A 27,985-nucleotide genomic window follows, 5' to 3' on the forward strand; every position below is an offset into this window, starting at 1 on the left:
TATACATAACCTAGATAAAATAACCCCCCAAAATTATTTATCCCCCCAAAAATGGGACTTGCTGAGTTTCTAAGGTGACTGTTGGTGTGTTGATGAGCTGCTTGGTTTGAGTTTTTACAGCCTTTTTGTTTGTATTTAATTATATATATATATAAAAGTGCAGGAGCAGCCTGAAAAGGTTACTTAAAAGTTGTTGGACACTTTCTGTGTTCTGCTGCTCAGAAAAAATCAATGCCTGAGTTCACCAGAGAAGCCTATTGACAATCTTGAGCATTTTGATCTTAATTGCTCTGTACTTGTTCCTGCTGCAAGGGGTATGATAATGGCTTGAAGAACATTTGTGAAGGTAAATTACCCTACTTTGAGTGCTAAAATACGACACCAAAATCACCAAAAGGTCCGTGGCTCTTAAATCCCATTGAGAAGTGCAGGGCTTGGATTTCACTTTTGGGTCACACTGAGTGCAGTTTGTGGAGGGAGATACTGGGGAGCTCTTGGTTGTTGAGCATCATTTCTTCTGCTCTCAGTGGGGAATAGAGGTGGCTGTGTCATGAACAGCTGGGGACTCCTGAACCCTTGGCTTGGAAGTCTCCTGCCCTTCTGGGGGTGTAAATCACTCACGTTTGTGTGCCAGTGAAGCAAGTTTTGCTTCAGCTGTATTTAACTGATCTCCTGAACCAGGTTCTTGGGAAGAGTCTGCAAACCCCATTCACTTTATATTCTTGAAAGTCAAGTGTGTTCCCGTGGAGTCTATTGGAAGTACTCAGAGTGAAGGAGAAGTAAGAGCAGCATTGTTTAACAGAACAGTTCTGCTCCAGCACTGTTGTAATTAAAGTCATTCTACTGATGGAAAGTCTATTCTCTGGTGTTTTCTTTAATGTAGTCATAATGCATCAGTCTGAGCTCCCTTGCTGGAACATCTTTCATTATAATCCACTTAGCTAAGTTTATAATTAAGCTTCTAAATTCAAACCTGCTTTTGTTACATTTTTAGGATGTACAGAGACTGAAGCAGGAAAACTTAGCATTCGTGTTTTTTACCCCAAACAAGTCGATGTAAGTTAAGAAGCAATTAATTGGCAGTACAGTAACTTCATAGGCTTGCTTATAATTTCCAGGATCTTCTATAGCTTTGGAACTAGAATTGGATGCAGTTGAATAGAAGAATAAAAAATAATAATTAATATATTCTTACTGTTTTGACTACAGACAGCTCCAAAATACCCAAACTTTCAAATATAACTAGTGATGATAGTGATGACTTACTGAGCAGTCCAGCAATGGAGTGCTGAGGAAGATTGTTGAAGTTTATATCTGAAGATGGACAATGAAATTTCTGTCAAGCTTTGCTGTTTTGAAGGTTGTCCAGGCTTTTTCCCACTCAAAGGAGGCTGGTTGAGACTGTCTGCTCATTGTTTGGAATTATTTTCTCTATGAAGATGTGTGAACAACAAATACTTTTTCAGGCATTATTTACCCTTACAGTTATTGTAGCAAATTACCAAAGAGCTGTGGAGATTTATATTTGCATTCCCAATAAGTGACCACTTAGGACAAAAGTGCTGTCAGGCAGTTGTCAGCCTGATGTATAAATCTCACTCATTTGCTCTGTATGTTTTTAACCAGGATTTTCTCAAATGCTCCTGGAAGAAGAGCAAATATTCTCAGTTAAGGTTTGGAGGTGAGGCAATAGAGGTATAGAAAATCAAGCTACCATTCTCATATATGCAAAGTCACTCTGCTGAAAGCACGGGGAGCACTTGCAGAATTGAGTATTAGTGTTGGAGCGTGACCTTAGGTGACTTTTTATACAGGAAGTTTCTGACAGAGTTGGAAGTGGAGAGAACTTTGGGTGCCTCTGCTTTAACCAGAAGATGTTTCCCTTGCAATGTGTAAAGGGGAAAATATGTAGGGTTTGTTTTAGATATGGAAGTGTAAGGGAAGTTTAGTGTAACTGTGTTCATCATTAAATCAAAGACTGGGCACATAGGTACTTACATTTGAATGCCTGTTCCTAGTTTGACATATGTGATTTTCCAAACACTTCTATTTTGTTAAACTCCATGCCTGTAACACTAGAATTAGTGTTTTTCTTTAAATCTCTCCAGAGATGGTCAGCACTTCTTGTCTGTGCTGATCAGCCTTTGCTGCTACAAGCCAGGCATTCTGCTGCTTTAGAACAGAATAGAATTAGCTTTTTGGATAACAGCTTTCTGAGCAGGCAAGGCAGACTTTATCTGAGGATAAAGAGTATGATATAAACATCCAGATTATCTTGGAATATCACACAAAATAGGTTTGTGTGATAATAGGCAAATGATTGCACAGTTGCTGCTTACATTTGTATTAAGAAAATTTATTCATGATTAATGATGTACTAGACACCTGCCAAATGATTTATACCCACACATATCATCTGCATTGGCTCTTCTTATTTGTTGTTGCTTTTCAAAGTATTTGGGATTATTCTAATTGCATCATGTGTTTTCAGTTGGGAGAGCTACCCCAGGTGTCCTTGTCAGCATTCCCATCTCACAACAAGAAGTAGGTCAGGTTTACCATGATGGGAAAGGTCACAACTCCCAGTGAAGTCAGGGGGAATTGAACTGATGTGTGACAAGGCTGGAATCATGTCTCAGGCCTGGATCAGTTTAAACTGATCTTTTTCTGAATTCAGTATAAAATATGTTGTAAATCCATGCTGGAGCAGAGCCAGGCTGAGCTTGCCTAAACCACAGAAATGGAGCAGGAGGACTGGAGAAGCCCCTTGTCCCATGGAAATCTGGAGAAAGAGCGGCTGGTCTCTTCTTTAACAGTGCGTTATGTGAGAGTGGAGAGTCAAATTTGGTCCATCAGTCTTTTATTTTTCAGTGTTGGGTGATTTTGAGGACTCTGAAGTGTCTTGGACTGGTACAGTGCCTGTCACTTGGAAGAACCTGTCTTTGACTGCTCAGCAGTGGCTGGAAAACGGTAAAAGTTTCCCAGAGGCTTTTACCCCTCCCTAGCTGAGCAGGGATTAGACTGGAATTTGGCTGTTGGATATTCCATTGAGGTCAAAAAATTAAATTAAATTTTGATCACTTCAGAAATGAGATACTTGTCAGCTGTACACACCTTTACTTATTTCTAATATTTTGTCACTGGAATGCCATGCTTTCAGCACAATTGCAGGTTTCTAAAATAAGTTTGCTTTTAAAAACTAGTTTTATTCAATCCTGTCATTAAGAGAATTAGCAGTGGATTAGAAAATGTAAATGCATTGTTATGATCATTAAAAAACTGGCACATGTCTTTTTCAAGACTGCCTGCATATTCCCAGCCATTCCAGCTAAGGCATGATAGCCTTGTTTTTCCAAACAAGATTCCACACAAACCTAACAAAATGACAAGGATGCTTATAACTAATCCTCCAGATATTGAAACAACACTTCATTATTTAATTTCAAGAGAATCCATTAGTGCAAACTATTTATAATCTAGGCCTGGATTATAAAGGATATTGAATAAATCCAGATAATTTTGGAGGAGCAAAATATTTTTTGGACGAAAACACATACCTTGAACACATTTAGGAAATAGTATATTAATGTGAAGGTGGTAAGGCCCTGGCACAGATTTCCCAGAGCTGTGACTGCCCATCCCTGGAAGTGTCCAAGGCCAGGTTGGATGGAACTTGGAGCAGCCTGAGATAGTGGAAGGTGTCCCTGCCCATGGCAGGGTGTTGCAATGAGATGAGCTTTAAGGTCCTTTCCAACCCAAACCATTTTATGTTTTTATGATATTTAAACAATTCCATGAATTTAATGACTAGTCTCGATTAAATCAATTTTTTAAATATCAATCTCATTTTTTTCTCCTTTTTTCTCTGTGTTTGGCAGTTTACAGCTAGCCATGCTGACACATTTGGGAGCTGAGATATCATGTAACTAAATTTGATGTGAAGTGTTGGTGGCCTTCAAAATATAATTTATTCATGTTTCTGTAGATAGCATATGTTGCCTGTGCAATAATTTTTTATCATATCAGGACAGAGCAGCTACCATTCCAAACTGTGTTACACAAACCTAGATACACAGACACATTTTTATTGTGCTTTGCTGGGGTGTAAATCAGTGGAATCTATTGAGCACTGCTGGGGTGGAGGAGATTAGAATCAATGTCATGGTGTCTAATTTATTTCTGTTTTTTCTGACTTAATGTAATCTCTGTTCTTGCTCCATGGGGAGCAGCAGCCAGGTATCTTTGTAGTCCTGCCCAAAGAATGAACGTACGTGAAACTCCTTGTTTTGGGCAGGAGGCTGCTTCTCCCAGGGACGTGCTGCTGTGTGCTGACCCTTTGAATGCTGAGATGAAGGCAGTGCATTGAGAAAGCAACTCATGAGCACTACTGGTGCTTCATTAAAAATCTCAGCATCTTTATCAGCTGTTTTCTGAGGTTTCCGTGGATTTGCCCATTTCACGCCCCTGCCTGTTTGGGTTGTGTTGTTTTCATGGCATTTTCCAGCCCTGGAGAGCTGCCCTGCAAGTGCAGTGAGTGCTGTCTGCGCAGGGCTGGGCATGTGGCTCCCCTCCAATGCTGAAATCTGAGCATCCCAAGAATTTCTTTCCTGGTTTTGTGGTTTTGTACAAAGCTGGTGTTGGAGCAGTGTCACTAATTCCTTCTGCTTCCCTTGACAGAAAGTCGGTGACTCCGTTTTCCGACCGTCATAGACGGTGACTGCGATGCTGAAGGCACTGGGCGAGTCGCTCCTCCTCAGCTCTTCTGTGTGAGGTGAGCAGCCATCCTGATGGGCAAAAAGTGCTCAATGGCAGCATTTCTGAGGGCCCTTCTTCCCCACACACCAGGACTCCCCTGCTGCATTGCCTTTCTCAATGATGCTCCAAGATTCCTGAGCTTGTGTGCTTCCTATGAGGCTGCTTGTGGTCTGTGTTACATTGCTTGGTGTTGGGACTTGGTGGGCTGAATTCACGATTATAAGCCGCACCATTTTGACTAAAATTTTGGTCTGAACCCAAAGTGCGGCTTATAATCAGGTGTGGCTTATATATGGACCAAGAACGAAAAGTTGCTGTTTTAGTTTGGAGGACAGGTGTCTGCTGAGAAAGGCAGGAACTTCTCTTTGAAATGGAGAATGGAAACCCCCTCCCTCCAAATTATTATTTTAAAATCGAGGGGCTTTCAGGCAAAGATATGGGAATTAGGAATAACAGTTCATTTCTAGGGAAATTAAAATAGAAATACAGTACTACAAAGAAACAAACTCCAAACCCTGACAAAGTCAGAGTACAACCTGACACCCCATCAGGCAGGGTATTGGCAGCAGTCCCATTCCATGGTGGCTGCATCCTCCTGCAGTGACAGATGTGGCTCAGTTGGAGCAGTGCTCCTGTACAAGGTGCAGTTTCCCTCCGGAGCTCCAGTGGTGATGTGGAGAAATCCGGTTTTCCTCTGGAGTCCAGTGGAGAAAGGGGCTCCCTTAGTGTCCCAAAACCTCTGTTTTTATCTTGGTAGAGAAATGTTGGGCTCTTCCCCCTGGCTGGAGCAACTCCCAATGGGATGCAGTAATTTTATCAGTCCCACAGTGGGACTCAATGGCCATGAGCAGAAAATGACTGGCTGGAGGAAGGGTGGGTTGTGAAAAGATAAAGAACAATGCCCTGCCTGGTTTCAATGGATGGCCCATTAGCAGAATATCTCACACGGAGATAAGGATCACTGTCCCCACCCTCAACAGATGGTGATAGAACAGATACCTTTTATCACACTCTGTATTGTAACCCAAGACAGTTGCCGATAGCCGGATGTGCGGCTTATAGACGTGAAATTACTGTAAATGTGAACTCTGAATAAAATTAACCCAGAAGACATGAGCAAAGCATGAATGTGGTTCCTTGCCCACATTACTGTGTTTGGCTGATGGGATTTTAGGTTGTACATGAGATGCTGTCCATCTGAAACGCAAGAATGAGTGAAACCAGATAACAGATACTACATTGTGTCTCCCACTGTAGTCAGTCAATATCTGATTAAATGTAATTGCATGAATTTATCATGATAGAAACTGTTTCAAAGTAATTTGAATACAGCGTGGAATTAAAAGCTCTACTGTGTATTCAGTGTGTACAATGTCCAAATTTATCTTCAGTTTCTTATCAAGAACAATGCTGTGTATTATGTGCTATGACAATGTTGCTTTTCATAAGGTTAGGAATGTAATAGAATTTTCTGGACTGAACTTCTAATATCTGATAATTTTAATGAAAATCACCAAGATTATGCCCATGAAGACAAATCTGGAAGGCAGGTGTTATCTCCATCCTTATGCAAGTATGGATGTGACATTTTTACCTATAAAAGTAGGATTAATCACTAATAAGTAGAACTATGTGGAAAATTTAAGCATGATGTAAATACATGGTATAAATACAAAAGCTGTTGCATCAGAAAAATTAATATGTAAATTTACATCAGAAACTTGTTTGATATGGAAGTACTATGAATGTTTTTTGAGATTTCTAACTTGTTTCCACCTGAATATGGATGAATTCAAAATACCTTGAAACTCATGTAAAATCTGCCTAAGTGTCTAGTTGGTCGTCTTGTGGAATGAGAGACACAAAGATTGGAATTGCTAGACTGAATTGGAATTTTGTTGTATGAGTTTTTTAAGCTCTGCTGTTTGGAGCTTTTCTGTAGTGTATAAACAATGTGAGTGTTTGCTGAAGCTGGCATTTAGGAGTTGGTCTCCTGATCTGTATGGAAGACCCACGGAAACATTCCTCCTTGCTTCCAGCACCACTCAGTGATTATTTTAATGAACTGTGTGGTCAAAAACTGCTGTAGCAGCAGGATTTGATCCACTTCTGTCTCATTCACAGTGTGCCTCTGGTATTTGTCTGAAGTGTTGGGGAGCTTAATTAAAATCTCTTAGTCGTAGAGACCTCTCTGGAGTAACTTGTTGCTGACCTGGAGCTCAGAGATCCAAAGGGATTGTATGAGTGTCCCAAATTCCATTGAAATGCCTGTCTGGTGTCTGGTTTTCCCTTTCAAGCTGGTCCATCCTGTTCTAATAAGCAACCTCTCTTTCCCTGCTTTTCCTGCTGCATTTCTGGTTTGCTCTTGTGTATCCCATGTTTACACAGGGTTTGGAGCTAAAAAACTTCCAGGCCTGGGTCTTAAATGTAGGGGCTGGGGTCTGGATATGGAGCTGAATTTTGTACATGGAATCCATTCTCACTTTGGTTTAATCTGCCTGTATCAAGATAACAGTCCTGCTAAAACTGGAGAGACAAAAGAAGGGACACACCACACACTGCCACTGGATCCCTTGCCATTTATTGGCACTGGCAGATGTCTTCTAAGAGCCTGCTAAAAGCATTTACAGTGGATTTGTAGGATGGGACTGCAGTCCTCTGGGAGCTGGCCCTTCCTCTCTCTCTTCCCCTCCTCCTATGCTTTCCTCCCTCTCTGAGTGAAGCATCTGTAACAGACTTGTCCTCATCAAATCTGGCACACAGGGACTGGTGAACCCTCAGTGGCCACCAGGTTATCCTCAGGCTGAGCCTGTTGCCTTTGTGGCTTAAATATTTTAACAAACCTTCTCTTTTTTCTTTTTTTTTTTTTCTTTTTTTTGTTAATTCTAGGACCAAAGAATACAAGAGACTGAATTATCTGAATTATGCTTCTACAACAGAACTGGGTTTCTCCTCATTGGGCATGGCAGAGCCTGGGGAAGCCCTTCCTTTTGTTTGTTTTCTTAATGTTGCAAACAGCTGATCTGGAAGCCAGGAGAGGTCACCAGTTTGTCTGGAAAACAGGTAGGAAAAAGTTGAGTTAGCCTCTCTACTAGATATTTGCTGTGTTAAAGGATGGCATGATTGTTCTTTCTCCATTATGTTCTAGTTCAATGATAAATTTTAAAAGTCTGATAATGTCTTGTATTCTAATTTTTTTAATTCTGAAAAATAGAAGGGGTTAATCTGTGTTTGACATTAGTAATCTACATGCACCCAGAGCATAATTCTGGAGTCCTTAATGCTTTTCCATCTAAAAGTATTTTTACTGGGTTATCATCCTAGTGTTGCTTTCTTTGAAATATTTAATAATTTTCTCTTAATTTTTGTATGGAAGGGCGCACCAGCATCTCTCAGGATGAACTGAGTCAGAAGTCCATGCTCTTGGTCTATCTGTTTATAATTCCATTGGTACATTTAGGGAATTGTTTCAGTCCCTCAGTCAGGTTGGATACATGCAGTGGTTGAATGTTCAAAGCACAAGGTGTGGAAACCTGTGAAGGTGCTTTGGGAGCAGCACAGCTCCTGGTGCTGGAGTGGGTGGGTGGCAGATGGGTGGTGCAGCTGCACAGAACCAAACATGGTGCATTGGGTGCTTGTTTTGTAGCACAGCACACAACATCAGAGAATGTTCAATGAAATGGAAAGATTGGCAGATTTGGGAAATGTTTACTTAAAGTGCTTAATCAAAAATACCCAACTGAACCAGGGGTTTCATTGCCCAGGATCCCTTTGAGGTTTGGCCTTTTGTGACTGAGCAAATAAATGTGATGGAAAAATAATTTTTCTCCTTTTCTTTCTTTTTTTTTTTTTTTGAGAGGTTCTTTGGTATTTTGGTTATTTGTTTTTTAATTACATTTCTGTAGAAGGTAATAGACTGAATTAGTGGAATAATGAAACAATTTCTCTGGGATAGCTCCTGTCCTTCTAATAGAATCAACACAAACTTCTTGCCTGGCTCCTGGTCTGGGGAGCTGGGGAAGGGCTGGTAAAGTAAAGCATGATACTGTATTGCTAAAGGCTTTTTCTTTACACTGTCTAGCATGTGAAGTGAGGAGGAAATAAACAATGACTCTCTTTTCTCCAATTCACTGTTATTTACATGATTTTTGAACAAGCTTTGAAAGGTAGAGTTGTTTTCTTAAGACAAATTAGAGCCTTCAGTGCTGTCTTCTCTTCAGTTCCACAGTGTGTTGTACTGTCAGTCTTCAGGGCTGCGCATTGGAAATCATAAAACTTTAATTTGTCTTGATGATTCCAGCTGAAAATAAAGAGCTTTCAATGCTTCAAAGCATCTGGGGCAGATGTAATTAAAACTAAGAAAATGTGGTGCCCAGGTTTGTGTGGGCACCATGCTCTGAAAGTCTCACAATGGGCTTGTTGTAAAGGTTCCTCTTCCAGATGCACAAGAAAATTGTCAGTTCTTGTGACTCCCACAGTGGATTAAAAATACCTGAGCTCTTGAGAGTCATCTTAAAAACTTTAAGTCCTGAGAGTATTTTGATGTATTTTGGCTGCTTATGGAGTGACATGAGGTAGAAAACAACTTTGACTGATATGTTTTCCAAATGAAAATACCTTGTTTCAGCTAAATGTATTGTCCTGATTGAGGAAAAAAGATTTTTCTCCAATATTTGTAAATATTACCCCCGTCCCTTTTTCTTTCCCCATTGAAGTATTTTGTTGAAAGTTAGATAAAAGTTACATCTAAGCCCCAAATGTTTAGTTCCAGGTTGAAATGAATAGTATGTTCACCCAAAACATTTTGTTTTGCTGAGAAACTAAGTATAATTTGTGAAGCCCCTACTTCTTCTTCAGTAGTGGTGAAGCATTAGCATTTCTTAATCCTGAATCCTGTGTTTTTGCAGTTGTCCTAAGAAATAACTCAATGGGCAGTAAATGGCAGTCTGCTGTCAGGGTGGCATGTGTGGCTTGGTTTTGTAAGCATTTCCATACCTTACCTGAAAAGGTTTTTCAGGTGTGATTAATCAGAAAGGGGAGTCTTTCAGAAGATTAAATAAAGTGTTTTGGGAAGAAAGGGGTGGTGACTTAAATGGAATAGGTGGATCTGGAGAGGCAGAAGGGTTAACATAACCCTTGTGGCAAGATATTAATAATAAAATAACTCTGGGATGTAGGTCATGGAGATCTTGACCTATTGAGAACTGTGGCTTGTATAATACTTGTTAAAAAAATCATCCTATGGTTTGAGGACTTTTGTGCCCAATACAAAATAATAAAAAGTGAATATTAAGAACAGCACTGTGAACTTAAAATTAAGTAACTTTCAAAATAAAAGCTGAGCAGATCCATTCCAATGGAAAGAAAAATTTGCAGCTGTTGTCCTTTTTCTTAATAAAGCAATCTGATGAGAAATGAGCAATCCATAATGGGAAAGGGGATGATCTGTTCTGTTTTTAAATCTTGAGTTGTGTGTGGTAAGCATGGCAAGTTACTTACCTGCTGGGGAGAAATTCAACTTCTTATTGAAATGTCATGCTTTATAATTAAATAAGATTATGCTACTGAAAGCTCTGGCTTTATGAAAATGAATTTATATGTAGTGAAATAAATTTTCCTAGCACGCACAAATCCAGGGAGGCATCCTTAATATGGATGGGGCTGGGTAAAAGGAAAAAATCATCTCATTGCTGGAGTTTATAGTACAGACTTTTTTTCATCTAGATCCTTGACGCTGTCTAATGAAGCCTTGTACATTTTCATGCTGTGCTTGGTGGTCTTGGTCTAGGGGAAAGCAACAGTAAATGAAATCTCTGCATCTAAAAAAACCCTAGGCTCTGTTATTCTACAACATGAGGACTTGGCAGTTTGAGGTATTTTATACAAACTCTTCCTTCAGCTGTTCAGAGGGCTGTCACTTGCATGTTGCTTATTTGTGGCCTGTCCTAAAACCATTTATTTTGAGCTTTTGGCTTCTAGAAGTTATAAATTAATATCTGTACCCTGTATCTTCTGGTTTCCAGACATTTCTTGTCAGATACTCATTTAGTGGCCACTAAACATGAAAGCAATAATCATATCAGCTAAATTACTCAGCAACATCAAATAGCTGAATAATTTTCTCACACTTGCTAAATTTAATTGGACCTAAATTCTTGTAAATTAATAGTATTTAATGCAGTTGCCAATTAGCAATTTGCATATTTCACCATGTTAATTTTCTCCAACACTTGGGTAGTCCTAAGAGTTCCTGGAATTTCTGCAATGCCATTATGCCTATGTTTTAGTGATGGCCTTTCAGGATTTTAAAACTGTATATAGAATATTGACACATACATGAGTCCACAGCATAATTCTGGTTGTTGTTTTTCTTTTGGTGAAGCTCTAAAATTTAGTTCCAAAATCAGAATTAAGTGTAAGATACATGCAAATATTTTGGGTGCTTTACAGGAAGGTGCTGATAATTAGAATTACAAAGTGCTAGAGTGGCTCTTTCCAGATAATCTTTTTGTAGCTCATGCACAGGTTTCTGACTCCCCTTCTCTTCTGGTGTCTTCAGCTCCTCCATAAACTGCACCTCAGGTATGTGCAAAATCCAAACAATGCAAGATATGAGACATAGCTCATAAAAGACTCTTAGAACTAAAGCAATGACGTGGGTTTATTTTTTATTGAGGAAAATATTATAAAAACGTTTTTTCTAAGATGAAAATTCCCTGATTTTTAGAAAAATGGTTCTTTAATTGTGTTAAAAATGTTGTATATCATGGAAATAATCCTCTGTCGACTATGGAGGGAAGAAGGGGACTGTTAGAAACCCAAATGTTGTGTCCCAGTGAGTTTTCCTTCTCTAGAAAAAATGAATCAGGATGGCTATTTAGCCCAGCAGGGACATGCTCCCTGATCTGAGTGGAAGAGCACTGAAAGTGAGGTATCAGACTGGGAAATGGGTTTGTAATGATTCTGATCACAGCTGAGAGATTTTTACCTGAGGAAGAACCCATTAAACGTCTGGAGTTCCTGGGCTTTTGGGAGCCAGGTGTGCGAGCTGTAAGTACTCCTGCCCAAGGTGAGCATATAAAAACTTTAATTTGGAGTTCCTACCTGTGTTTGAAAGTCGTCCTTAAAATAGGGTTAGCAAATGGGGTTTGATCTTTAGTTGTTCTTCAGAAACAATCCATAATGGAAAAGGGACAAAATGAACTTTTCAGAGAACAACTTCTAATGTGGAGGAACCTTTGAACCACCCATGAGTGTGGGTGAGCCAGCCCTGGCTATGATGAAAAAGGGTCTTTTGTTCTCTGTTCTCTGATAATACCACCACAAAATGCCCTTTCTCAAGATTGTAATTCCAGGAAGGTCAAGTGCTGGTTTGGAAGTGCTTCTGACCTTATGTCTTAAAAAGACAAGCTTTTACCTACGTAGACCAATGTTAAAAGGAGTCCAAGTCTTCAAAGGACAGCAGAGCTCAAACCTGCTGAAGGGAGACTCAAAAATAGCTCTGCAACAAGTGAAGTTTTCCTGAAAGCTTGACAAAATGAAGAGTGATTATCTGTCCTAAATGAAATGGTTTCGTTATTTGTTAGGACCACAGCTCATGAATGAAGCACAAATGGCTTTTTGGTGATCTTTGTGTGGTGTTTGGAAGGTTTATGATGTGTCTGACTGATGCTTTCAAACTTCTCATTGTGTGGTAAATATTCTAATATTGGGTTGTTCTTATACTGCCTTGGTGGATGGAGCTTTAAATGCTGAACTTTTCAAGTGGAAATTTAGCCTTGATTTAATCCAGCTTTGTATGATTCAAAGGATCTTCACTATGCTAAGAGGTTGGAGGAGAAGTGATGCTCTTGGGTTATAGATTGCAGTCTTGTAGTATTAACAGCAGAAGCAATTTAAAAAAACCCTGTTAAATTCTGTTCTCAAACTAACCAGGACACTGCCATAAACCTGATAATGAAAGTTTGTTCTAAAATGATAAATCTTCTTATTTTTACCTTTAACTTTATTCTTGATCAGTTGATGCCTCTGTTCCTGAGCCAGACTATGCTTTAATTTAAGTAATTCTTCTTTTGGTCATTGCTGCTAATGTATTTATGAATTGAGGATACCAAGTTTCTGGACCTCTGTGAGTAAACTTATTTCTTAGAACTGGCTGGTCAAATGAAATCTTTTCTTAGCACTGCTCCTCAGAATTATATCAAATCTCAATTAAGATTTAATCTACTGATATTTTACTGTATTTAATTTGAATTAGAAATGTCTGGCTTAAAATATCTCAGAAGAATTTTTGAAAAAGTATGTTGTAATGAACAGTTTCATTTGAAGCAGTGTAGTTTTTAATGTGTTGGCATAGTTTCATTATGTAGACATTTAAAAAGTGATTTAAATAAAAAATAGTACTTTAGCTCTAAATTTGTCTAAAATAATTACTCACAAATAATACTTTATGTGACAGCACAAATTATGCTTCTATTTCTACAAAACATTAAAAAAATTTTGAAGATTCAAAGGAGGTTGTTATGCAAAATTTTATTAGGAGCAAAATTTAATCTGCTGGTTGATATTAGTCACTGATATTTGAGAAGCTTTAAGGGTTGCCTCAAAGCTAATCTCACATTTCCTCAGACAGAAGTGCAGCTGTTTCAGATTGATAAATATTTTGTTTTCTTTCTTATTTGTTCCTTACCATTTCCTATCCACATTTCCACCCTTCTGTTCCAGGAATCTTAAAATTTTATTACAGATGGTTCTGCTGCTCCATTTCACCCATCTTATTCCACTTCTGATATTGGTATCATCATCTGATCTTGTTTTCTCAACAGCTGAATCCAGCTTGTCTTGGAATTGTGGAGATGAACCTGTTGCCTTATTTTATAACTCTTTGCAGGGTTTGTTCAATTCATGTTTAGGTGGGTGAGACATTTCAAAGTTGGTGGAGACCTTGTGTCCTCAGCCAGGAAATATTGGAGAGTTTGGCAGAGACCAAGACAAATCTACACCAGAAGAATCCCAGAAAAGCTGGAGAAGCTTTCTTATGCTGGCACATCATTTTCCAGCCTGGTCTTTCCTCCATGTGCTTGAGGTTTGGATAAATCCCAGGGCAGCCCATGGCACATCCATCTGTGCTGTCCTTATCCCACCAGTGTATGGGATGTGGCTGAATGACCAGTGGCACAGAGAGTGCCAGCCAGCATCAGAGATTTGGAATAGCTCCTGGAGGAGTTTGGGGTGCTGGTTAGAGATTCAGGAATACTTAAAGTGGTGCTGTTTTTCCTTGTCTGTAAAATTTGATTTTTTAGCTGTGGTTTCCTGTGGGGAACTGTAGACAGCAGAGGGAGGTTCTTGGTGCCACTGTTTAAAGAAGGAATTCTTGGCTTATTATATTTTCCTAGAAAAGCATGCAGCAAGCAGAACAGGCAGCACAGAGTAGCAGTCCAATTAAAAAGGCAAGCAGAGGAGGAACTGAAATAACCCTGAAATAAAGGCTGAATTAACACTTGGTGTGCTTGGAGTAGGAGTTCCTTGGCAGAGCTGTGGGCTGAGCCTGGCTGTGGGCTGGCTGCTTTCAGGGAGGAGCTCTTGCAGCATGGTCATTTTGTTATTGTTGGGCTTGCAAAACTATTTCAGCAGTGCTTTTACAGTCAGGCTGCCTGCTTTACCAAACATCTTTGTCAACCAGCATCAGATGTTCAGTAGGTGGTGGTTTAAACTAGATTACACAGGAGATTCACACTGATCTTTTAATGTCCCTCTTCCCTTCTTGAGAATAATAGTTTTTGAGAATAAGGTGCTTTTTTCTGTTTTTTGTTGGTATTGGGAAAAGTATGTTAGGCTTCTTATCCTTTTCTTTCCTCAGTGGTTACTATGGGAACAGTGCTGGGGGTCACAGGGGAAAATCTGCAAAAGTGGTTTCTTTTAAATAGTTCATTTTAAAAAATAAAAAGATAGCTTATTATTGGAATTGTGGTACTTTTCATTCAACTTTGTTGGATTGTATTGTACATATTTCAGTCACAAAAGAAGCACAGTGAGTGGCAAGAAAAACAGATGGGTGTGTTTTTGTAGTTTTTCCTTGGGGTTAATATTTTTTTAATTGAATGCAGCTGTTGGAAAGATTTCTGTTGTTATGTATAGGCGGAGCATTAAAAATGGATGATCACATTTTCAGCCTGTTTTAACGGAGTACCAGATTTAATTATTCTGCTGCCCTTGTTCAGAGCCCTGCAGGTTTTTTTAAAATAAGTGTATCTTAAGGATTTTACTTCGCCACTTAGTGGAATGATTTCAGTATATAAGGGTAATCACTTCCTCATTCAGCTCTTTTGTAGAGCACAATTGTGGGTGAAAAATAACAGAAAATTGTATTAGAAATCCCTAAAATACACATTGTTGTTCACAGTATGCAAGTGATGCTGCTCTTTCCAGGGACTTTTCATGAGGTTTGGGAAGTCTGCCCTCTGATAGCCTTATTCCCTAGATTGTTTTTTCTTCTTCTGCTCTTTTTGAGAATAGCCCTGCCATCATCATTTTATTCTTTTTCCTTTTCTTTCTAAAAAGAAAAAAATAATTTATTTGCATTCTTTCTTGGTTTCAAAAAATTTGAATGGCAAAAGGAAGGAACACAAAATAGAGAAATTAGAAGGGATATTTCATGGTAATCCAGGTTATTTCCATAGTCTTGACATAGTTTAATTCAATCAATTCATTCAATAGATATGATGAAATGACCACTTAATGCAGGAGTTTTGAATGTCAGAGCTCCTGTTTGCCTGGGCTGAGACCAGTCTGAGTGGTGTGTGATTCCAGAGGCACTGTCTGGTCTCTACCTCTTTGCAGAATTTCCTTCTTCCAGAGACCTTTTAAAGCTCATGGTTGAATGTGTCTCTGTGTGGTACTTGCGTGTAATGTTGATTTAGGATTATGGAGCTAAGTTTGGAAAAGCGTGTTAAACCCTCATTGTAGTGGTTCTAAACACATTGGTTCTGTATGCTAGGGGTGAGTTGTAGACAGTTTGTGAAGCAGATCCAGCTTTTGTGTGGCATGTCCTGGAAGGCCAGCCATGAAAAATCACTTTTCAAATGAGAACTTAATAAAAACTTTCCTGCTCTGAACACTAAGCCCTGCTCCCTGTGCGATTAGTGGTTTCATTTCTTTCCCAGCAGTTGGGTAATGATTATGGCTCCAGATGCTGCAGGAGTGATAAAGAGAGTGATTAATTTCACTTGAAAGGGCATATGTTCAAAGAGGAGCCAGCCCCCAGCGCCTCCAACGTGGAGCCCACGCTGCTGAGAGTGTGTGCTGTGGTACCCAGCTGATCCTGGGGACAGCACCAGGCAACCTCCCTCAGCTACCTCGAGCAATCTATTTGCTGCTTGGCTGTTGTATTATTTCCCCAGGATTTGTTTAAAAGCTCTTCATGGCTTTGCAAAGCAGTGCTGTCAGATTTTTTGGCTTTGAGGAGGGCCTGATGTCACCAGCACAACTGAAGTCACTGCGAGCGAGCTCGGGGTTGTGTTTATACCCTGCACAGAATTAAGTGGTAATGAAGGGTTCCTATTCCCTGGCTTAGTCAACAGCAGCTTTAAAAGTGTTCCTACGCTTCATTTGCAAGAATAGTTCATGCTGTATGACTCTGAAATATTCTGACATTTAAGGCATTATATTTTCAATATGCTTAAAAATTAAATGTGCAAGGTAGGTATCTTAATGTCTTTATCAAGACTTTATTGACCCATTGAACAAGTCAACAGAAATATGAAACATGACTGGGCTGCCACCCATGTGGTTAAATAAGGGGATATCTCGTGTTTATTGTGTTACCACCTGAAATTTTTCAATGTTTGGTGTCTTTTGGAGTTTATTCTGTCACCTCTGAGATCCAAAGACCTTCAAATTTCAATGGTGTAATAATATCCACCTACATGTGAGGCACATTTTACTTCTCTACATGGTGACATTTATAACCATAATTTTAACAGGTTTGAAGCTGCAGAAGGGAAAACTTCAGTACTTAGGACATCTTTAACATCTTTTGACCCATTAGTTTCATTTATATTGCTCAACTGCTTCTAAGCAAAATAACTTTTCTTCTCTCTGTTGAAGATCTTCACAGTGGAGACACTGGGTAGAGAAAAAGTTGTTTCTATAGTTTTAATTTCTTATGCATTCAATAAATTTAGATGTGAATTAGCTGCAGAGTTTTGAAGGAGTTGTCTGGATGGGATACAGAATTAGAGTTTTTACAGACAAGGATTAAAAGGAGGCTTTAGTGATTAAACACCAGAAACTTTCTGGAAGTTCTGTTATTAACTATAGTGCTTATAAGGTAGCACTTGTGTTTTTATTGACATTGCCTTAATATTCTTGGTTGCATTAATAAAATAATGCTGTATCCAAGCAGAAGTGGAAATGAATTTCAGTGAATTGTTTGCAGCTCTGTGTGTTAAATGCATATGGTATATCACTAGAATAACTTATTTAAACTTTAGTATTTTCAGTTAAACTAATTCAGTACATCTGTTTTTCAGTTGGCATTAAATATTTCATAGCTGTTGTATAGATGTATTTTGATATAGATGTATTTTAAAACGTTGTTAGTGTGAAATTTGTGATTCTGCAGATTGGAGGTTGTGTCTGCATTTAACAGGAGGCTCACTTGGATTCGTTTTGAAGTTGTAGGAATCTGATAATGAGGGTTTATCCAAACTTCTGTTATTGATCCCACTTTTCTCTCAAGGAAATATCAATCCTCTATCTTCTGCATTCCTATGCAAAATGCCAAGATGATCTTGCTTTTAGGATTGTCCCCAAACCATTTCAAACATGAGAAATTGTGCAAAACAACCATCCCAACATGCCAAATACATCCTTGCCTGCACAACACTTTATCTGTGTGTCTGAGTGTTAAATATGTTGGTTAGATGTCAGTGCCTGTGCTGTGTTTATGCATTAATTTTTGCCTGTGTTTTATGTAACCTGTGCATAATTACAGTCTTACCATCCAGCCAAGGTGGCAGAAATAGAAACTGAGGGGCAATGGTTTGAAAAGACTGGGGATGGATCAAATGAGAGACAGGGAAGTCAGAGTAAATGATGACAGTAATGTTATTGTGCCCTAAGGGTCTGGCAGAGTACAGTACTTAAAACCCAATTTTTTGCTTTGTAGATAAGTGAGCGTGTCTCGGTTAAATCAATATACGTGTGCAATAGATGATAAAACTTGGTATTACATACCTCCTTTGATATTTTTCATACTTACTGCTTTAAAGGTAACATTATATTTATGTTCAGGACACTCCAAAGTACTTTATGCCTTTTGTTATGAGCTTTCTAACATGTTGCTTGGTTTAGTAATAGGAGCTCAGGCAACCCAAAATTGTCACTCTCCTGTTGGGTATTTATTGGTGGTTAATTGACTGCTGACCTTTGCCAGGACTTTCTTCAAATAACAGGGACTGAGACCAGGGGATAGTAAATCAAAGAAATTGAAAAGCAGGTGAGAAATGGTAATTCTATGCAGTTACATTTAAATTTTGAAGCTGTTTTTTTAAAATAAAAACAAAGGTTAAAGTCAAACAATTCCTCACCCCCACTGCTTTTCCCATAGATATTTCAATGTGCTCCAATATAAAAAAGAAAGTTTTACTTACTCTTCTTCTTCACTGGGATTTACTCGTCCTTGATTGATTTTTTTCTCTTAAATGGATGAGCCAGCTTTCAAAGTCTTCAGAATGATTTAATTATTACAGCACACGGGGCCCCAAATCAGATTTAAGGTTTTTTTTTTATATAGTTTATGGAATAAACCAGCAAACAGATGCAGAGGATGGAAAGCTGCTGGTGCTCAAATCAACTAGATGATTCTGCAGCCAGAAGATTCCCCACAGACCTTAACTGAAAGGTCAGGAGGCAACCTTAGTGTGTGCCATTTAATCCAATGTCACTGGGATAAATGTATTGTAACTGTGTGCCTGTGGTGTACCAGGAGCTAAAGAACTGGTGAAACTTGCAGTGTTCTGACCATACTGCCAAATAAAGCTATGCTACATTCAATAAAGCAATTACATAAAAAGCATTATAGTCAACTTCAATTCCAATAGCAGCAGCATGATCAATCATTTTCAATCCAAGGGATGGTCTAATCGCTTTTCGTTGCTGCTTTGAAAGGTTACATTACTCAGTTATCTTGCAGCTGAGCAACCTTTTCATGTTTGCCTCATGTAAGATTTTATAAATGTTCTTTCTTCTATCCTCAGTGTTTTGGTATGACTTGTTTAGTGAGAGTTAAAAAATTTCCCTAACCTTTTCTTATCCCATTAACTTTTTACAGGTCTTAAACCTTTTTGGAATAGAAGACCTAATTGTCATGATCAACAAAGATAATTTTTTTTGATCTGTTTATCTTTATGAAATCCCCCTTTTGCTTCTTTCAGTGGAATAAGCATCCTGCATAAGTAATCTCATCTGGCTTCATCCTGGGCTTGTTCTGTGCAGCTCAAGGACTTCTCTCCCTTGGACAATCCAGCCAGGAGTGTGCCTGGCTCAGTTTGTTGCTCAGAGTCATTCCTGTGACCAGCAGTGGTTCCTCTCCCCCTCCTCTACTTCACTCCAGCTGTGTGGGCAGCACACTGCAGGCTGCATTATGGATGTCTGCTGGTGGCTATTAATTGATACTACCTAGGAAACACTATTGAATCCCTTCCTTAATCAGGTAATTTGGGAAGTAGTTAAGGACAATTGTGTTATCATCATTAGGACAGTGAGCTGACACTTCAGTGCAAAGACGGACATGAGAGAGTGGGGAAAATATTTCCATCAAACTTTCCTTTTGCTTCACCTCTCAAAGATAACAGGTGTTGGACTGATAAAGTAACAAATTATTCAACTTCTTAACTTTTATTCTAAAAGTTTTATAGGTCCTGATTTGTTTTCCTTTTTTTTTTTTTTCCCCCAGAAACCTAGATACTTCATGAACGATCCTTATTTTCAGGTCTTGTGGAACCAATCTATCCAGTACTTTACTTGTGGACAGTGCCATTTAGACAATATTAGTCACAATGCAAAAGATTAACTTTTAAGCAAAAGGATTCCTCCTTTCCTTAGAGACAAACTTGAGTAATAGTTACTTGAATTACTGTACCCTGGATGCCACTTGTTGGCCCATAAATTTGTTTCCTCCCTAGACCAGTAAAATGAATGTATTTTGCATGGATGAGAACTAAAAGGTCTCATTTTAGTTGGTTTTTTCCCCATGCAAATAGCAATTGAAGCAGCTGGAAAATTTTAGCTTAAGAATAAATTATCAGATATTTGTTCTTTTTTATGTCTTTGGTATTGGCAAAGCTGTCTTGTCTGTTAATGTATTGCTGATGGATTTTTCATTTATTTATTCACTAAATCCTAGCAGTTTCTTTATGCCCAACTCAAACACACATTTTAGTGCCAGAAACTGCCCTGTTATCCTGTGAACACACATGTGTTCTGTTCTCCTTATCTTTGGGTAGCTGTTAACATGTGGATTATCCATACATCTGAATGAATGGCTGGGGTTTTTTTATTTTTACTCTTTATCAGAACAAATTTATTCAGCCTGACTTCTGTATACTTTGTGTACTGACAGCTGCATGGAGGAGCCATAGGATGTCACAGGAATCTGCTGATTGTTAATGTCATGCATTATTCTGGGATTTTTTTTGTTAAACTAGGCTGGTAAATGCCATATGTAAAATTTCATAGCTTTTTCATAAAACCCTCCTAGTATCTTTCTGGAGACTCTGTTGATAAACTTTCCCTTAAGCATACATACAAATTAAATGTGAGAACCTGCAGCTAAAAGAAGTTGCTCCAAGGCAATGATTCACAAGGATGAAAAATCAATAAAAGTTTCATTAAGAAAAGGGAAGAAAGTTTAGACGGGCTCTTTGCTTTGCTTTCCTTTGGGAAGTAAAGGGAGAAACCATTTTATTCAGCTTTTTTCTTAGAAATAGGGATCATAATGTGTGTGGGGATATTTCTGAGTGTGCTGCAAGTGGAATTATCCTCTGGAGAAGCTGACTTGGAACCTGTTCAGGTGGGTGTATTTATGCAGGAGGTTGCAGAATGGAACTGCTGCCACAGGGAGATGTTTCCTTCCCTAGGCACAGGTTTCACCCAAAATCTCCACTCCTCAGGGGCTCAGGAGGAGCTGGAGCAGTCGATTTGAAGCCTGACATGAATGAAACTAGATTTCCCCCTATATTTGGATGGATTTTCTGTTGAATCAGCAGTGTGAGAAGTGCTGCCCTGCAGCAGCTGTGGGGTGAGCAGTGGGATTTGGGGGGCTGTGGGATTTTGGGGAGCTGTGGGATTTTGGGGGGCTGTGGGATTTGGGGGGGCTGTGGGATTTGGGGGGCTGTGGGATTTGGGGGGCTGCAGTGTGCACCCAGCTCTGGCACAGGCACCTGCTCAGGCTGTGTGTCGGAACCCCTCTCTGCTGGGAGTGTTGGCTTGTGGAAGCTGGACTTCTATAGCAACCATATTTCCCTGTCATAACTCTCAATCTTTGTTTTTTTTTTAGCTTTGCTATTAAAACTCGGTGATGACACATGTTAACAGTCTCCCAGTGACGTTCGGCAGTTGTACATCTGTTTGTTTTCATTAAATACTGTTTTTTGAAAAGTTTAAGGGCTGATCCGATTAAAACACAGTTAGGATGGAAGAGCTGGCAGAGGTTCTTGCAGCCAAAAGCAAATTTATTTCTCCAATCTTGTTTAAAAAAGCAGGAATGCTGGCAGGGCTGGGTAGTAAATATGAGCTGTACATCTTGTTCAGTGAGCTTTTTCTGGATGCCTTGCGCGAACCCAACAAGTGAGTTAAGTGAAACACACGTGACTGAGGCTCTGACAGGGTTGTGTGATGGATTAAAATCAGATGAGTGAAGCTGCTGCCACCCCAGACCATCTGCCCCACTCTTTGTTGTGCATCCCAGAACAGCAATATTTGGTCTGTTTGTGAATCAGCTTTTATAAACCAGAATCTAGCCTGGAATTTTAAAGTCATCTGAACTGGGGCTGGTTTGCTTTAATCTGCTTCTCCTAAATGGTTTTGGGGAGCCTTCAGACTGCCCCAGCTGTTTGAAAAGGCATGCTAAAAATGGGCTGTGGTGTGTGTTTCTGACCTGGGTAACGTGCTTGTGCTTCTTCCTCCCTTGTCTGTCTTTGCTGTTGCTCTGTGGAAGCAAAATGTGCACATTTATGTGGTTGCTCTGCTCTAAGTTGTGTCCACAGCCCCCTGAGTGTCCCTGCCAGCATTGCCTACCTGGGGGTCAGCACAAATGCTGCTCTCAGGCTAAAGTTTCCTCAGTGTACAGCTGAGGTCCTGTTTACCATTTCAATCCCACAGAACCACTGTACCCATTTGTAAATATTCTGCCTTAAGAGCAAGCTGCTATTTTTTGCTTAAATATTTGATAACATGCAGTGATTGCCTAACTTGCATCTTCACCTGCAATGCACCTGAACTGTAATTTCAGGAAGAGTTGCTTGGTTTTAGAGCAAAATTGGATTAAAGTTGATTAGCTAGAGCAAATGTGGTGTACCACAAACTGATGCTGGATTTTGTTGATAGCAATAAACAGGAATAAACAAGTGTATGGGGCTGGAAATCCCATGCCTGCAGGTGCCATGGGCTCCAGGGTGACCTGTTCACCTTTCCCAGGTTTTGAACAGTGGCAGAGGAACAGATTGGATCAGATCTTGTTTCAGCATCGTCTGTTTCCACAGCTGAAGCTCCCATATGATCAGATCCTATAAATTATTTAAGATGCAGAAGCTGTGTAACCAGAGTCTCCTGTAAAGGTTAAGGCTCCATCTGTTCTGCCAACCTCGAGGACTGTGCATTTCATGCCATTATCTGTATTGCTGGGTGACATTAGAAGAGTCAGGAAGATTCAAACGTTGCTTCCCATTTGCTGCACAGCAGTGAAAACCTCTCTGCATTAGCACCATACATCTGAGGTGCTCTTGGCCCAACTTAATTCTCAGTGAGAAAGGAGCTGAACTGGACTGTACACAGCACCAAGAGATCTGAGAGGTTCATGTGAGGAGAAGACAAAAAAAATTAAATAGGAAAACCCCAAAAAATCCAATCTTTTGGGTTACTCTTGTATATAGTCCATCTTGTTTAAAACACTTTCAGTTTAAAATCCTACAGCTAATCAGTATTTCAGTGATTCTGCTTAGAAATGAGAGTAGCAGAATTTCCCATATAACACCATAAATGAAATGGTTCCATATGCAGGTGATGAGGAGGATAAGAATGGAGTTTTGGAAATTGAAATTCCTTTTCCAAGTTTCTTCCTTTCGAAGAGCAAGAATTGAGTTTCTGAAAAGCTCCCTGAATTTTGTTTTGTGATATTAAAATGAAATATTGACAGTGTTTTCTGTTTTCTCCACCAACCCAAGTGATATGTATATTTCTAGGTACTTATGTATAAAATCCCCAGAGAAATGCATGTTCTTAAAATGAGCATAGCTTCAGGTGTAGGTAAAGGAGTTTTTGCAACTATCACAGCTGTTTAGACTAAAATTATGGGAGTAAGGAAGGATGAAGTTTGTTCTTGTGGAGGAAGATTACAAACTTCTAAAGCTTAATTTTCAGAGCTTCATTTTCTCCGGTTCAGTTTATTGTGACCCTTCCTGGAGTCTCTTTCTTAAAGCTGGATGATTTCCTTTCAGTTGGAAACCAGGTGGGATTGTAGATAAAATATCTTCTGGGTAGCTCCTGTGTAATTTTTTTAAGTATAATAATTATGTTTCAGTCTTGTATTCTTCTGATGTAAAACGAAAACCCCAGGTACTGTTCCAGCTTTTTTCTGTGAGCAGTTTATAAAGCTTTAACAGGTATGGTTGTGACAGCTGCCTGGTAGCAGTGGTGTTACTGGTTGTTAGAAATTGTGTTAATGGGCTCTGTTCTGGGGAAATTTATAGCTCACAGTTTAGGAGAGGAGGAGAACAACCAAAGCTAAATAAAAGAGGTTGTTTGCTTTCTTTTCTTCCTAATTTGAGAAGATTTTGTGGCAGAATATGTTTGGCAGACTGGTCTGGCCTCATCCAAAGCTTTGTGTGTGTGACAGCTCAAAATTGGAACGATTTAACCCCACTTGCTGTCATTTATCAGCGCTCAGCATTTTGCAGCTACTGAAGGCAGATCAGACAGGGCTGATGTGTTTGGGTAGAGAACTCGTGTGAGTTTATGCATGGCAGCAGCACAGGCAGTGTGGAGCCTCTGGAGAAATCCTGTTTCTGTTGTCTGTGGAGATCCTGGTGGGGTGGGCAGGGGATTGGCACCATCCCTGGCATCTGTGAGCCCTGGTCTTGGGATGTGTTTGGACTGGGCTGTGGTGAGAGCCCAGGAGCTGGGAGGTGTTCCAGGTGTGCATTTCCTCTGCCCCCACTGGAGAGTAACTGAGACATTCAGTCTGCATCAAAGATTTATCCCAGTGCTGAAAAAAAATTAAGAAGAGGCAGTTAAATCTCTCTTTATGCTTTTTGACTTTATGGGATTTTTTCATTCTGTGCCACGACTGAGGTTTTTTGAGCTGAATGCTGAAAATATAACAGAACATAAAAGCTCATAAATTTAACAGAAGGTAGAAAGGCCATAGAATGAATAAATACATTTACCTTCCAGGAAATACCTTTTGCTAGTCAACTTCTCTCCGTTCAGGTCAGGCTCCACCTTCTCAAGCATATAAACTCCTGTGGATCTTTTTCCAGAAAGAGATCTCTCCCAGAAGGTTTTGGGGGCTCCTTGGAAGGATACTAATTACTGAGGGCAGATGGCATCCTTCTTAATTTTAGTGCAACCACTTAGCTTCTTGATGCTCTTAAAGAAAGAGTGAGAGTGGCCTAGAGCTACATTCTCTTTTCTCTTTCTTGCCCCTTGCACTGCCAACCCAAGCCCTGTTTCCTGCCTGATTTTGTGTGGACCTGTCCTGTCCCTGTGCAGCTTTGCATCCATCAGGAAAGAAAGAAAAAAAAAAGGGTGAAATGAAGGTTAGTGGTCATGTAGGACACACTGTGCTGAGGGCTGTGATAGACTGGGAAGAAGGATGTTTGCCAGCATGTTACTGTGCTCAGGGTCATCAATAAAAGGAAATGTAATTGTCACTTTTCTTTTACAGTAGTTTCCCTTGGATTGTTTTTCCCATTTCTCTGAATTCCTAGCTATGACAACAAATGCTGTTTATGGGAACCAGTCAGCAGAGAGTTAAACTCTGGTAAATGGTATATAGTTCACCTAGGCTTAGCAGAATTGAAGGAAAACAGAATTTACAGCAGAAAACTAACAATAAAATCCAACATAACAAATTGGGAGTTGCTAACTGCTGCTGCTGTTGTTGTGGCAGGCGTCCTCCTGCACTGTGACCTGCCAGGTGTTCTTTGTGCTGTTGTGAATGCCTGTCTGCTTTGGGGGGAAATTCAATGAACAGACTGAGACAGAAGAGAATATCTGTGGTTGTAATAGTTTTGTCAGGCCTCTGCTTATTCTTAGATAAATTGTTTAATGGAAGAAATAATAAACTTGATATTAAAATACATCAGCTGTCCAAAACCACAGTGGACTTCTATATATCTGAAGAGTGGTCAAGGTTACTTGAAGTCAACATAGCATTATTTTTGCTCATGCAAAGATGTTTTCCTCCCTCTAAAGACACGGGGAATAATTTTCTCGGTTGGTCCTCAAACTGATCAGTAATTTCCTTCAGGGGGCTGAATTAGCAATAAAATGTTTGTGAGTACAAATTTCGTGAAGTGTATTGTTTCTCAATTTGTCAGAAAGGCAGGGAAGGCTGTGACACCTTCCTGCTGCAGTGAGGAACTGCTCAAATAACCTAACAGGAATCAAATCGGGATCAAAGCACTTCATTGATTTATTAATGGGACATAATTAACCAGCAAGCAGTGAACTGTATGTTCAGGGCCAGTATCAGTAATGCACCAGCTGAGCTGCAGTACAAGAGGTTTAATATAACTTTACAAGCACCTTTCAAGTTAAAATCCCCAAAAGTTCTTAATCACCATCCCAGCACCTGGTTAGGGTGGGGGATGCAGGGTCCTTTTTCCACAGATGATGTGGATGTTGTGCCCTGTGGTATCTGCCTCCCACTGCTCTCTCTCTGCTATAAGAAGAAGAATCATGCCTTTTAAAATACTTTTCAAGCAGAGTTCTCTCTTTGTTTCAGAAGTCTGTGTAGTTTTTTGGTTGCTGTTCAATGTGGTTGATGACTCATGGTCATCCTCTTCAGCTCTGGACGGGCCCCTTTTTTGGCAGTTTTGGGTGCTCCCAATGCCCTACAAAACTTTGATAAACTACATCTTGGAGTGGTTCTTGGAACTGCTTTTTCTGCAGATGATACTTAAATCCCAGCCTTGGGATTACCTTAATTTAATGTACTAAGCAATGTTGTACAGCTGTGACTGCTCATCTCCCCACTTATCTCCATTCACTTTACAGCTGCATCCATTTCTGTTATTTGCTAAGTGGCCTTTCCATTTATAAAGGGTTTCAAGAATAGATGAGAAAACACTTGCAGTTTTTGCTGTATTATGTCGTGCTTTAAGAGACCAAATACTATATTCATTTTAACAAAGAAGAAATACTTACTCATGTCCATAGCTGGCTTCCTCTGGGTAAATATGCACTTTGTCTGCAGTAATTTCAGAGTGATGGAGCAGTCAGATAAATTTTTGGTGTTTTGTTTAGTTTAGTTGATGTAATCTCCAGTCTCTCAGTTTCAAACCAAAATATTATTCTGGATATTAGTTTATATTTATGGCTTATTAAAGGAACAGATCATTTCTTGGCAGGTTATTGATCTGTTGCCAGTTTACCTTTTTTTTCCCCTTGTATTCTCCACATTCACAGTGCAGCACAGTTCTGTGCTCAGAGATGTTGCTGATGGGAAGGAAGTGTGGTATTGAAACTCTCACAGTGTCTTGCCAGTGCTGCTCTTTGTGCATTGACAAGACCACATCAGAAAGGACAGCAGGAATAAAATAAATTTTAAAAAAGCTTTTGGTGCAGGGTGTCTGGGGTTTCCAACCAGAAATGTGTGTGTGCTGGGATGGAGCACAGGCTGCAGTCAGGGCACTGCTCAGGAATATTTTATATCTGTGTGTGTTCTGCCACTGGGGTGTCCTTCAGGGCACAGAGGAACCCAAGTTCGATCCAGGGCAGGGAATGGATCACTCAACATCCGAGAGGGATGGGGTGAGCTTGTCTAATGGCAACTTCACGGGTCCCAGGAGGCACTTAATCGTATTGATGGCGTGATTCCTTTAGCTCCTGATATGCTTGAAGCCTCATCTGTTTCTTAGCCTTGATTCTAACCAGCTTTTCCATATTTTTCTTTTCATTTTGTGGTGAGTTATAAAGGCTAATCTGTATTAATTTTTTTCTTTTTTATGCTTTGCATGTTTGGATTTCTGTGATCCTTTTAAACAAGTTTGTACTTCTTTCTAGCTTTTTCACAAAGTACTTTGCAATGATCATTTACATCTCTTGTAAAGATTTTGTTCTATTTGATTTGGGTTCAAGTGTATAGACATCACCCTTTTAACAACAGTGTAAATAGGTATTGAGTTGGTAGGCACCTCGGTTCTTTTACTTATGGTTTTGCAATTAAGTCAGAACTACTCATAAAGCATAGGCTACTACTGTGTTGTAGTTTCCTTCTATTCATCCTGCTGCAAACCCAGTAGCTGAGGCTCTCCTGATAAATATCCAACCCCAAAATCTGTGGAAGAGATATCTGAAATATTGAATCCAATTACTGAGTTTTTAAAGAAATATTTTACAGGCAATTAACCGTGACTACCAGTAATTTTTTGAAGTGTTATGTTGTTTTGACTGCATACCTAATGATGTTTTAATAGATGTCAACTCCTATGCAAATACAAGAATTAGACGAGGGTGGATTTTTGCAACAGCACAAAGGATAATTGGGTGTCTGACTCATATCAAAAGTTAATGCAAGTTGAGTGCCAAGCCCATTTCGTGCCTCTGAATACCTCATACAGAAAGATAACTAGTCAATACTCCCACTATATGACCCTGAAGCAGTTATGTGTACATTTAAGATTAATTTCTATTTTGGTTTTTTAGCATTTCTTCAAAGTTAAATGTACATGAGTTGGCTAAAGTGAGTGACACTTGTGTGTGTGGAGTAAGATGTGGATATTGGGTT

The 27,985-nt window shown here is 39.5% G+C and overlaps 1 protein-coding gene across 1 annotated transcript in view; it reads left to right on the top strand.

Moving 5' to 3' along the window:
- THSD7B (thrombospondin type 1 domain containing 7B) overlaps nt 1-27,985 on the top strand; it is a 239,071-nt gene that overhangs the window by 50,652 nt on the left and 160,434 nt on the right. Inside the window, exons 2-3 of the mRNA XM_033065271.2 lie at nt 4,678-4,771; nt 7,645-7,818. Coding sequence (XP_032921162.1) covers nt 7,680-7,818 — 139 coding nt within the window. The 5' untranslated portion in view covers nt 4,678-4,771; nt 7,645-7,679. The remainder of the gene's footprint in view (nt 1-4,677; nt 4,772-7,644; nt 7,819-27,985) is intronic.

This window comes from Catharus ustulatus, chromosome 7 (genome assembly GCF_009819885.2).
Source record: "Catharus ustulatus isolate bCatUst1 chromosome 7, bCatUst1.pri.v2, whole genome shotgun sequence".
In the NCBI taxonomy this organism is placed as follows: Eukaryota; Metazoa; Chordata; class Aves; order Passeriformes; family Turdidae; genus Catharus; species Catharus ustulatus.